The sequence below is a fragment of the Typopeltis vanoorti genome, chromosome 17 (assembly GCF_054136105.1).
Source record: "Typopeltis vanoorti isolate ZY-2024b chromosome 17, IOZ_Tvanoo_1.0, whole genome shotgun sequence".
NCBI lineage: Eukaryota > Metazoa > Arthropoda > Arachnida > Uropygi > Thelyphonidae > Typopeltis > Typopeltis vanoorti.
In genome coordinates this window covers 64,473,491-64,487,327 of record NC_143565.1, presented here as the reverse complement: position 1 = coordinate 64,487,327, position 13,837 = coordinate 64,473,491, and the positions used below count along the sequence as shown (strand labels likewise).

Sequence of the window (13,837 nt, the reverse complement as noted above, 5' to 3'; positions counted from 1 at the left end):
ATCTCCTTGCAGACATGTATAATGCTATGCATTATGGGAAGGGTCACTTCCCAGACTGGTTTTGACCTTTATAAAGGTCTCATCGGCAGGAGCCAGACCCAGAAGGGATACGAGTATATACGATTTCATATACGAGTTGCCAAAAGGTGTCATACCATCATCATCAAATTCCTGCCATGTACCCTCAAGGGGTGTACAGGATATGATAGTACTACATGAAAAAAATTACATCATTACTAACTTCCTATCTACAATTTTCCTCCAAATCAGTCTGTTACTTATCAAGACTCCAACATTATCAGATCTTATATTTCTATCATCTAAGGCACTTTGTACCGTATCAATCCACCTATATCTTGGTCTTCCTTTGGGTCGTTTTGCTGCCAACCTGGCAGAGAACACTTATTTTGCTAATCTTTCTTCGCCCATTCTGTTTAAGTGACCATACCAACTGAGATAAGCTCTGCTAACGCATTCCTGGATGCTGACAATGTCAAGTTCTTTCCTAATATCCTTGTTTTTAATATGATATTGCCATTGATGCCATCTGTTCACGCCCATAATCTTTCTCAGGACTCTCATATCTGCGGTCTCTAGTCTTTGGTGAAGTGTTTTACTTCTGACCCAGCTCTCAGATCCATAAGTTAAAACTGGTTTGAACACTGTCTTGTATACAGCTAATTTAGTGTTCCGAATAATTTCTCTCTTATTCCATATGAATTTATTCAATTGACTTCCTACCATACCAGCTTTGCTGATTCTGTTGTCTATTTCTATATTTAATTTACCATCTTCACTAAAAATCGTGCCTAAGTAGCTGAAGTGTTTTACTTGTTCCGCAGGTTCTCCATTCACAACACAGTTGACATTTTCAATGATTCTGCCTATTTTCATTGTTTTTGTCTTTTTATTGCTAACCTTCATACCATATCTATTACAACAGCTATTCAATTTAGTCAGAGAATCTTGCAGACTTGTAACAGATTTATTTAGAAGTATAACATCATCTGCATAAAGCAAAAAGCTGACATTAACATCTCCAATTTTGATATCATGTTTAATACCACTTTCCTTCATAATGTGATCCATATAGCTAATGAATAACAGAGGGGATAATGTACATCCTTGTCTCACATCAGATTTGACATTAAACCATCTTCCTGTACTTCTTTCAATTCTAACTGCTGACTTGAAACTCAAATAAAGACTCAGTATTGCTTGATATGAACTGCTTTCTGAACTATGCAGTTCAGCCACTGTAAGTCTTTTATACCACCATACTTCAGCATTTCTGGTCGAATATCATCTACTCCTGCTGCCTTTCCACATGTTAAGCTTTTGATGGCTTTTTCTACTTCAAGTATGGATATGTATTCCTGACTGCATGCCTGGTCAGTGTTTTTTACCACTGTGCTGTCATTACTGCTTGTTTCATTTAGCAGTTTTTCAAAGTAATTACTCCATACTTCAAGGATATCTTTTTCTTCCATTTTCATGTCACCTTTATCATCTCTAACTCCTTTTACAGCACTCCTTCCTCCATTCCTAAGCATCTTCAACAACCTGCAGAATATTTTGCCACCTTCTTGATATTTATTTTCTATATTCTTGCCAAAGTCCTCCCATGACTTTTGTTGAGCTAGTTTTACACAGTGTTCAGCATTCGTGCATTTGTCTCTGTATTCTCTAAGAGCACAAGCTGACTTATTTGCCAGGAACTTTTGATATGCTTTCTTCTTTTCCTTCACTGCCTCTTTAACTTCCTGTGTCCACCATGGAGTTCTAATTTTTCTCTCCTTGCAGACAACTTCACCACATGCCTCTCTAGCTGAATCAATCAGGGCTTTCTTCAACTCTTGCCACTGAATCTCCAAGTTTTGCTTCCTGTTCTCAAACTCTTTCATTTTTTCTTCAATAATCTTTGTGTATTTTAGTCTACAGTTCACATCTGAGAGCTGCTCAACTTTTATTCGCTTTAAAACTTTCTTACCCTCTTCTCTCCATGTGAATTTGTGCACATTTTTATGTTGGAACATGGTGTTAGTAATAACCAGTCCATGTCCTGAGCAGAAATAATCCAGCAGATATTTGCCATTATTATTAGCTTTGCTCTTGTCTCCAAATTTTCCCAAAATATTTTTGTATGTCTCACAATCATTTCCTACTCTGCTATTTAGTTCCCCAACAAGGACCAACTTTTCCTTTTTCATTGTGTCAGTTGCTTTTTCTAAAGCCTCAAAAAATTCCTCCACTTCTACCTTAGTAGAACCTTCTGTGGGTCCATAGGCACAAATAAGTCTCATTGTCCAGTTCCCCATTCTCATATTTGCCCACATTACTCTACTTGAGATTGACTGCCATTCAAGAAGATTAGCCTCGTATTTTGTGTTGAATACTATGGCTACTCCTTTTTCTTGATTGTCATTGTCTGAATATAACATTTTGTATTTATTGCTCAGAAAGATCTCACCGGTTTTTGTCTTTTTTGTTTCAGTCACCCCTATTATGTCGATCTGGTACTTATCTAATTCCTCAGCTAGCTCCATTTCTTTGCCATTCAGGCTTCTTATGTTGATAGTACCGATCTTTAACTCTGGTGATGTTGAGTTGGGTATGTTTTCAGATTTGTTCCAGCAGCTACCTTTTTGCTGTTTGCCCTAGTTCCCTGGCAAAAACAATGGGGGGGGGGGGTCTTGTTTAACCAGGTGATGCCCCAGCCGGCATGAAATTTTGTCATGTTGTACCATCATTTTTTATTTTGGTTTAACCAATAAGAATACAATTTGGTCGGCTAAATCCCAAATTGCCAGCCCATCCTCGTTCGTTCAGTATCCAAGTAGATACCCAACAGGGTGCACCACGAGAAGGTGAGGACTGGACATTAGGTCAGAAGTCCTGGTCGGTTCTCTGCATTCCTTTAAAGGCTATGTGGAGGTCTCCTCTCAGTTATACAACTTTGACCCTTAAGCACCCCAGGTGTCATACCTTATTATTATAATACTCTGGATTAGAGATAGATAGCTGTTGAAAGTTTTTTTTTTTAATATCTTTAATTTATAGTATAACCAAGTGGAAAAACTTCTCTAATCCAGAGTATTATTATAGTTTCACACCTTATAATAAGGTGTGAAACCTTTTAGCAACTCATATAGGAAAATATGACTTCTGCATCACTTCAACCTTGGTATCACTTCTGGGTCTGGCTTCCACTAATGAGACCTCAATAAAGGTCAAAACCAGTCTGGGTAGTGATCCTTCCCATAATGTACAGCATTATATATATCTGTAAGGAGATGTGCTTTGCATTATGGGACTGAAGCAAGTGATGTGAAGTCATATCACCTTTACCACAAGTTGTCCAAGTCCTGAAAATACTTCAGGTGCAAACTTTGTTTGCTTACACTTGGATAAAGGTTTAAACCAAATATATAATTTCTTGGTATCTTTAATTTATAGTATAACCAAGTGGAAAAACTTTCAACAACGTTTGCAAATAACTGGTGGGAATGGTACACAAACTGTAAACTTGTTGACTGCAAAACATAGATAACCTGTTTAGCATGTGATTTTAACTGAAATATCAAGGCTGTCATATAATGCAATTTTTTTTTTCTTTTAAAGAATTTGTTTGAAAAACAATTTGTTATTAGGTGAAGTTTTTTAGATTCTGATATTTTGGCTTATGTAGGTGCATTCGGATCCTATCATGTCTTCGAGTCATTTTCTTTTATAAGCAGTACTATTCATGATCTTCCATGGGTTCATATTTTTATACATCTGTGTAAAAGTTTATAATATATAAAATAAAGATAGATACAAATATGAACCTGTGGAAGATAATGGAACAGTACTGGGTCACTGGGCAATTCCATGCAAGATCTACATTACCCTTAAAAGATGAAATATTATAATGCTTACATTGAAACATAAGGTGGCTTATTATTATAGAACTAAAACATGGCAGTCAATCTGAAACTAAATTAAACATACAAATTATGATGTAATAAACATTGTCTTGATGTGATGCAAAAATTTGTCCATTTATTTTTGCATGGGACTTAAAGGATTATCTGATATGCATATACCAGAGTAAATACCAATCAAATTAATTAAATTAAAGTCAGAGCTAAAGCAGTACTACACAGCCAAATCTAAATTGTAATATAACTATCATTATATTCCAAAATTTCAGGTAAATGTTATGCTTAACTGTATATGTTATTGTGTGATTCCCAATAAAGTTTTATCCTAGCAATTTCATAACTGCATATGTCAAAAAGATTCCACTGGAAATCATGTATTTCACTATTTAGTTTTTATTCAAATTTATATTATTGTTCTTCAACCCACACTAACATTTCACAAGTAAAATGAAATATATGTTAAATGTTTTGCTTAATGAAGTCATTTACTATGGTATATATACATGTGTCACACCTGCACTGGAAGTATCCAGATTTACAGAAAATCAGAATCAAGTTTACAGCAGAAAGCAGACTTGTTATATCTACATATACTACAATTTTTTTTCTACAAGGTAGGTAGGACATATAACTTTAAAAAAAAAAAAAATCTATAGTATAACTAAAAATAAGTAAATTTCTTTCTTTTCTTTTTTTTTTCAAACTGCTCTGCAAATTTATCTGTAGCAACAGTGCTCCAGAGCAGTGTCGCTACAGATAAAGTGTAGGCTTGCGTGCGTTATTTCTGTGTACGAAACGTTTTGAAAAATAGTTTGGGCTATATAGATCAGTGGGAGGGATGTTTACAGCCTAAGTCAACTGAAGAAGGACTAGTTTGATTCTAGTCGTCAAGTCGAGAACTACTTGGAAGACTGGCTGGCCAAGTGGTTAGCGTATCCACTCTCCGGCCAAAATGCTGCAAGTTCGAATCCCGCCGTGGGCATGGATGTTTGCGATTGTCTTTGGAAATACTACTGGTGGTTGGTGGCGTTATGTGTAGTTGTGGTCAGTTGGTGGATTGAGTAGTGGTGACAGAGTTGTAGAGCAGGTGCCCTCCCTCAATGAGTCCTTAGACTCCCTGGAGGTGTCTAATAATAATAAATTTCCATGTAAATAATATTAGCATCAATTTTTTTTTTTAATATAAAAATGTCAGGCTTATGAAACTATTATGCATCTTGATAAAAGATGCAGTCCCAGTTCTCAGTTCTATAAGGTATTCTCTATGTCAACTAATAGTATAATTTTTTTTTTTTTTTTTGCTTATATCTTTATCTGGTCCTCACTGTTAGCCTAGTGGCTATGTGCTTCGCAACCATATGCCTTGGGAAGGAGTGTCCTAGGTTCGATTCCTGTTGGAGACATGAGGAGCTGAAGGATCTTCCTCAGTCATAGCCAAGTTAGCCAGTCTTGGGTGTGGACAGTAGGGTTTTTCTCCCCAGTTTATCTGGGGTTTTCCATCCCGCAAAGCAGGTAAACCGGCCTTGAGAACTCAACACCACTGAGGACATAGGATACACCAGGGCGTAGGGCTGACCACCTTATCCTGTGAATGGTTGAGGTCTGATGATTAATAAACCGTCGACATCAGAAGGTAAAAGAGGGAAGGAAAATGATATGAGATATTTTTATCTGATTTCTCAGGTGATGTGTTAATGCACTCATTTACAAGGGAATATTTCTTCAGGTAAAAGCATTTCAAGTCATCTCCCCCCACCTCTAAATGCATTCTTGTTGTTAATGGAGAATGTTAAGAGTTATAGCTTTACACAACCCTGCTGTTAGATATAGTCAAGGACCTGAGAAATGAACTAATGAAGTAAATGAATTAAAGTTGAGAACTTAAACAGAACTACTTTCTGGTCCCCTCACACACACACACAGAAAATTTTCAATTCTACTTACCACATTGTGGAATATTACATATTTCTTTTCTAACTTGAGGATCTGTTGTAAAACACCAGGGTTGTGTCTCTTTTCCTCCTGGGTTCCTACAGTAATTATGACCCCCTACAAGTTCAGAATAATCAGCTGTATGAAAAAATATCTGATGACTCCAATGCTGACATTTAAACCCAGAAACAGTCTGTGACATTGTTCCACGATAGGCCTCTCCATTACTGTCATAGCAAGTATCATCTGAAAATAAGGGAAATAAGTTATGCTGTTGTATTCATGGTGGAATTTTAATAAAATACATTTTTCCATGTCTACATTCTCTTGGCATTTAATGCTTATATCAATCTAAATCATAACAACTTTCTGAAAGTAATGAGAATGGAAGCAAAAATGTCTGCAGAAAGCAGTAAAATTCACTCTCATTTTTTCAGAGCCATGGTTTATTACAACTGTTATGAAATGAAATTCATTTATATACATAATTTAAAACACTGGAAACCAAACATAATTTTCATTTTGTATCAAATATAAGTATGTTTCATCAAGTAAACATGACTCCCTCCACTATCACCTTTTCAAGTATCATGAAACTAACCAGTTATGGTGATGTTTGATATCTAGCTTATATGATTTGGTAATCATAATTTGAATAATGAAATGTACTAAACAAATGTAAAATAATCTTGTGTGCACTTTTCTTGGTGGTGAGAGGGAGGAGAAAGGAGAGATATTTCAAAAGTAAGGTTTTCCTAACAATCCCTGGCCATAGAAAATTTTAGCACACCTGAGATATTTAAAGTGAGGAGAGCATAATTAATAGTGCTTATCCAATTATCTAAAATCTTAATAATTTAATCTTATACCAGAACGTTCTATACATCAGAAACAAGTATAACGACTCCCATGATATTCAGTTAGTTCTATAAATTGGTCATTTCTGCCTAACAACCAACATGGTTTATTAAACAGTTCTACATATCTAATGATGTGTGACTAAAACAATTAAAACAATGTTTACTGGTTTAGTAAATCTTTGAATACAAAGATTTAAACTGCTATGATCCATGAATGGTGGATCATAGCAGTTTAAATACAACTCTGTCTCCACCGCTCAACCTCATCCACAAACCGCCTCACCTACTGCCCACCATCACCACTATTATTTTTGCAGACAATCACAAACATCCATACCCACAGTGGGATTTGAACCAGCAGCCTTTTGGCTGGAGAGTGGATATACTAACCACTCAGCCAACCAGGCTGGCAAAAATAACATTATTTCTTTTTCAACCAGGATCAATCCCAGGTTTTATTATTATTATTTGACACCTTCAGGGAGTCCAAGGACTCATCGAGGGAGGGCACCTGCTCTACAACTCCATCTCCACCATTCAGTCACCAACTGACCGCAACTACACCAATGCCATCTACCGCTGGTATTTCCACAGACAATCACAAACATCCTTGCCCATGGCGAGATTCGAACTCGCAGCCTTTTGGATACGTTATCCACTCAGCCAACCAGGCCGGCTAAAAAGGCTTAGTAAAAGTTCCTCTAGTCAGCGACTAGACTTGAACTCCAAGTCTACCTTCGGGCAGTTTAGCGCTGAGGAGTGCAAACACCACTTCCACTGAGCTACACAGGCTTGCCAAAGCCGTTGCATGTACCAGCATTCAAGCGGGATGTAACTCATAAAAATTCATTACCCAGTATCATCATTTGTCTCTGCAGGTCAATGATGACCCTACGAGATGACAAAACAAAATGAAAATTTCTATAAAACTGCAAATCATAGATGTATTCACAGTTTTGAAGTAATTTGTCTCATCTAACACAGAGCACACAAAATTCAGAAATCGAACATCCAATATTCAGTTTTGCAATTACTTGGTCCATAATAAAGTCCTAAAGGGAGAAGGGGATTAACAAATCATTTCATCTTTGTTGAGATAACAGTTATTCTAGAAAGCTATCATGTGCTTATATTCAATATATACAATATGTACACCTTACATACAATATGTACAATTGTAAAAGCGTTCACAAATCAATACTTGTAACCAGGGCTTTTTTTTCAGTTGAAACAGTCCGGAAAAGTTTACCAGAACATGTTCCGGCCGAAAAAAAGCCCTGCTTGTAATCATTAACTTAAACAGGTAAATGCAGTTAAAAACACCTGAAACAAATCTGTGACCAATATTGAGAATTTTCAGAGAAAATGCGTGCATTTGTTATTAAGGAAAAAATGCACTTATTACTGTAAAAAAAAATAATAATAAATAAACCAAAAATCAGGATATTATGATAGCATTACATGAAAGAGTTACATCATTACTAACTTCCAATCAATTTTCCTCCATTTTCATCTGTTACCTGTCAATACTCCAACATTATCAGATATTATATTTCTGTCTTCTAAGGCTTGTATCAATTGATTCTACTGTATCAATCCGCCTAGATCTTTATCTTCATCTGGGTCTTTTTCTTGCCGACCTGGTAAAGAACATTTGTTTTGCTAATCTTTCTCTGCCAGCCAACAAGGCTGGCAGAGAAAGATTAGCAAAACATTTGGCTTTGGCGTATCCACTCTCCAGCCAAAACGCAGCAGGTTCGAATCCCACTGTGAGCATGGATGTTTGTGATTGTCTGTGAAAATACTAATGGTGGTGATGGGAGGTAGATGGCATTGGTGGAGACAGAGTTGTAGAGTAGGTGCCCTCCCTCCCTCAATGAGTCTTTGGACTCCCTGGAGGTATCAAGTAATAATAAAAATGTGTTCTTGCCCATACCATCTGAGAATGCTCACAATGGTAAGTTTTTTTCCTAATATCCTCATTTTTAATGTGAAACTGCCATTGATGCTATCTGTTCACTCCACTAATCTTTTTCAAAACTCTCATATCAGAGGTTTCCAGTCTTTGCTTAAGCATTTTATTTCTAACCCAGCTCTCAGATCCATAAGTTAAAATTGGCTTGAACACTGTCTTGTTTTACTTGTTCTATAGGTGCACCATTCAGGATACAGTTGATGTTTTCATTGTCTGTCTTTTTATTACCAAATTTTATGCTAATTTATTAGAACAGTTATTCAAATTTAATCAGCGCATCTTGCAGGCTTGTAATGGATTTATTTAGAAGCATACCATTTGCACAATGTAAAGAGCTGAGATTAACCTCACCAATTTTTATATCAGGTTTAATACCACTTTCCTTTCCTTTACAATGCGATTCATATAGATAATGAATAACAGTGGAAATAATGTGTCCCTTGTTGCACACCTGATTTAACATGAAACCATCTTCCTCTAGCATCTACATATCTAACTGCTGACTTACTGATCAAATGTATTGCCTGATATAATGTCCCATTAACACCATGCAACTGTGTTGTTTTGAAAAACTTTCCTTTTGGCACCTTGTCGTATGCATCTGAAAGATCTAAAAAAACTTCAATACAGGTCCTTGTTATATTCCCAAGATTTCTCAACTATTTGTATCAAAGTGAAAATCTGATCCTAACAACCACTATTTGGCCAGAACCCAGCTTGTTCTTCATCAAGCTTGCCATTTTTCAAGCACACTTGCATAAATCTTACCAGGAACATTTAGTAGAGAAATTCCTCTAATTCTGACATTCAGTTTTATTTCTCATTTCATAGATGAATGTTATGAGAGTTCTCCTCCAATCATCTGGAATTTGACTATCTAATCAGGCTCTCTGAGTTAAGTAGTGCAACCAATGTTAAACTTTTATACAGTAAAACTTATTTTTCTTTGAATGTTATCTGCTCCAACTGCATTTCCACATTTCATGTTTTTGATGGCCTTTTTATACTTCAAGAATGGATATGTATTCCTGATTGCATTCCTCTTGAATATTTTCAATCACTGAGCTGACAATGTTTCATTTAGCAATCTTTTGAAGTAATTACTTCACAAATCAAGAATGCAATCTTTGGTTTTCATGTTATCTTTATCATCTCCGATTCCTTTTACAGTACTCTTTTCTCCATTTCTAAGCTTTTTCATCAATAGCCTTCAGAATATTTTGCTATCTTCCTGATATTTATCTTCTATGTTCTTACCAAAGTCTTCCCATGACTTTTGTTTAGCTAGTTTTACACAGTGCACTGCTTTCTTACATTTTTCTCTGTATTTTCTGAGCACAAACTGACTTACTTGCCAGGAACTTTTGATACATTTTCATTTCCTTAACTACTTCTAGTTTTCTGAGTCCTCTGTGGAGTTCTGATTTTTCTGTCTTTATAGAAAAGGTCACCACATGCCTCTCTGGCTGGATCAATAAATGTTATTTTCAGTGTTTGCAACTGAATCTACAAGTTTTGGTTCTTGTTTTCAAACTATCATTTTTCTTGAATAGTGTCTGTATTTTAGTCTACAGTTCACCTCAAAGCTTCTTAGCTTTGATTTGATTTAAAACTTTCTTATATACTCTTCTTTTCAATATGAAATTCAATTTTATCCTGCTCAGAACTAAATGGTACTGACTTCTAATTTCAAATTCCCTGCATATCCTTATGTCCTGAAACAATGGGAAAACATTATCTCTAGTCAGGGAGATTTTTCTTATTGCATCTTCTCATCATGTGAATTTGTGCACATTTTTATGTTGGAACATGGTATTAAATAACTTTGTCCGGAACAGAAATCCAGCAGGTACTTACAATTATTATTAGTTTTGCTCTTTTCTCTAAAATTTTCCAAAACATTACTAAATATCTGGTAACCATTCAACAAGGACCAACTTCTTTTTTGTGGTGGATGACTGGAATACATTGCCCGTGTGTGGTGAGTGCAGGGACAGTGAATGCATTTAAGTCAAGGTAAGGTGAACTGTGCATGTTGAGAGTAAATTAAAGAAATTAAAGAAACTATAAATTAAAGAAACTAAGAAATTATATACTTGGTTTAATCCTTTATCCAATTGTAGGCAAACAAAGTTTGCACCTGAAGTATTTTCAGGACTGGGGCAACTCGTGGTAAAGGTGGTTTTGACTTCAGATCACTTGCCTTAGTATCCCATAATGCAAAGCACATCTCCTTGCAGACATGTATAATGCTATGCATTATGGGAAAGGTACTACCCAGACCAGTTTCGACCTTTATTGAGGTATCATCAGTGACTTCTGCATTACTTCAACCTTGGTATCGCCTCTGGGTCTGGTTCCCACTGATGAGACCTCAATAAAGGTCGAAACCAGTCTGGGTAGCGAGTGACATTTCCCATAATGCATAGCATTATACATGTCTGCAAGGAGATGTGCTTTGCATTATGGGATACTAAGGCAAGTGATGTGAAGTCATATCACCTTTACGAGTTGCCCCAGTAATGAAAATACTTCAGATGCAAACTTTGTTTGCTTACACTTGGATAAAAGATTAAACCAAGTATATAATTTCTTGGTATCTTTAATTTATAATGATAATAATAGGATCTAGAAAAATGAAACAACAAGGTGCCCAGAGAAAAGCTTTTCAAAACACTATAATTATATGTTGTAATAGGTTTCACAGTATAAAAAGAACACAGATGGTTAAGAAAATAACTATTTATTAACTTAAAAGCTAATATTTCGCTGGTATTATATCCAGCATCTTCAGAGCACACAACACTAAGTTTGTTACAAGGTCAAGACAACCACAATCTGGTGTAACAGTGGGGACAGTATAAGTGATTGCAGCGTGCAACACAAGACTAAAGTCCTAATATGGCGCCATCTAGGTTACAAAAAAAAAAAAAAAATTCAAAGTTTTGAAATAGTAGTCCAAATGATAAAAATAATAAATATTAATTTGGTCTTAGGATGACTATCTCCCAAATCTTTGGTAGATTTATGCAGCCATACTTGTTAAGGTTTGGAGTATGTTTCAAGGCTTCTGTTGATTCCAGGAACAACCTCTCTGACTTGTAGAAGCTTCTGTGCATTACTTTTGTTTCTTTCCAATTGATCCTGTGTGCAGGGGTATCCAAAGCATGGTCTGCCAGACCCGACTTACCATAGCGAAAGTATCGGATATATTTTTTGTGTTCACTGAGGCAAATGTCCACATTTCTTCCTGTCTGTCCGTAGTAGGCTTGATGGCAAGAACAGGGCACTTCATAGACACCTGGATGTGATAAAGGAGTTCATTTGTCCTTGGTGAATGGATGAAAGTTGCTAATTTTATATAAGGTTTAAATACTGTGCGTAATTGGTGTTTGTTAAGCACCCTAGATATCTTTTCAGATGTGCCTTTAATGTATGGGATGGTGATGGTTTTGTTGTAGTCTTCTGTGGTAGATAGAGGGGATTTATGGGTAGCATTTAGTATGTTATCTATTTTATGGGAATTATAACCATTGTTTAAGAAGGTTTGACATAGGTGAGAAAGTTCAGCAGTGAGAGCAATGTCATTGGAACAGATTGCTCTAGCTCTATGGGTTAGTGTTTTTAAGATACCATATTGTTGAGAAGGGTGATGGCGTGATTGTTTGTGTAAGCATCTCCCTGTATGTGTGGGTTTTCTGTAAACAGAAAATGATAAGGAACCTTCTGGAAGACGTGTGATCAGTGTGTCCAAGAAAGGCAGGCAGTCATTGGCTTCTAGTTCCATTGTAAAGTGGATTTTAGGATGCTGGCTATTTAGATGCACTAAAAATGTATTCAATGTGTCTGGGCCATGTGGCCCAATGGCAAACACATCGTCAACATAGCGTAGCCAGAGACTAGGTTTGAGAGTGGCCTTAGCTAATTTTTCCAGATGTTCTATGTAGAAGTTGGCTAAGGGGGGAGAAAGAGGTGAACCCATAGCTGTCCCATCTAACTGTTTGTATATTTTCCCTTTCCATGTAAAATAACCTGCCTGTACTGTGAATTTAAATAGCTGGAATATATCTGGGAGAAATTGTGAATTTAGTAAGTTAAGTGTTTCAATCAGTGGTACATTAGTGAATAATAAGGTGATATCAAAACTCATCATTAGGTCTGAACTATTTAAGGTGTGGTTTTCTAAAATACTTTTTAGGTGGGTAGAATTTTTAACAAAAGAGGGAGAATTGTTTGTGTAAGCGGTTAGTAATTTTGCTAAATGTTTGGCTAGTTTATATGTAATACTGTTTATACTATCTACAATAGGACGCAAAGGTGTACCTTGTTTGTGTATTTTAGGAGCACCATATATTTTGGGTGCTTTAGCGTGTATGGGTTTAAGTTTTTTGACAATTTCTTTAGGCCAGGAAGTGATTTTGTTCAGCAACTTGCACACCTTATTCTTTTGTGAGTTGGTGGGATCTCGATCTATGATTTGATATGTAGACCGGTCTTGGAGCAGTGAATGCATTTTGCTTTCATATTCTGTTGTATCCATAACTACAGTGGCGTTTCCTTTGTCTGATTTGGTTATTGTAATGTGGTTATTATTGCGTAGTTCTTTTAGAGCTATTATTTCTTTATGCTGGATATTATTTTTGGGAGGCTTAGAATGGATAAGGATATTGGCCACGTCTAACCTAATATTATTGGCTATGGCTGGAGGCAAGTCGTGAATCCCACGTTCAACGGAAGCCATTATTTTGGTTTTAGGCACGTCTTTTGGAGTAACGGCAAAATTGTGTCCAAGACTTAATGCACTCGTGGCCTCTTTGGATAAGGTTGTCAATCATAGGTTCACAACGACGCCATCGTGATGAAAATGCAGCCGCTGTGTAACATTGCGTTGCTGGAGGATTTCAAATTTTTTCTGGTGTCGGTTTTTAACTTTAGCAAATTCTTTATTGGCTGTAGAGTCGGAGATTCTATCCAAAATATCCCATAGCTGCGGGTTCAAAATGTCAGATAATGTATCACGAAGTACACTGATCGAGGAATTTATTTTTGAAAGCTTTCGGCGAGTAGCGTATACCTGTTCCCGTAATAGTGCTAAACTCGCTCTTTTATAAATACGTATAAACAGTCCTACATATAAACTAGCCAAA

General features: G+C 36.2%; 1 protein-coding gene across 1 annotated transcript in view; it reads right to left on the bottom strand.

The window, feature by feature from the left end:
- LOC150097447 (tyrosine-protein kinase transmembrane receptor Ror-like) overlaps positions 1-13,837 on the bottom strand; it is a 347,787-nt gene that overhangs the window by 19,391 nt on the left and 314,559 nt on the right. Inside the window, exon 10 of the mRNA XM_090406920.1 lies at positions 5,868-6,101. Within this exon, the coding sequence (XP_090263046.1) occupies positions 5,868-6,101 (234 nt within the window). The remainder of the gene's footprint in view (positions 1-5,867; positions 6,102-13,837) is intronic.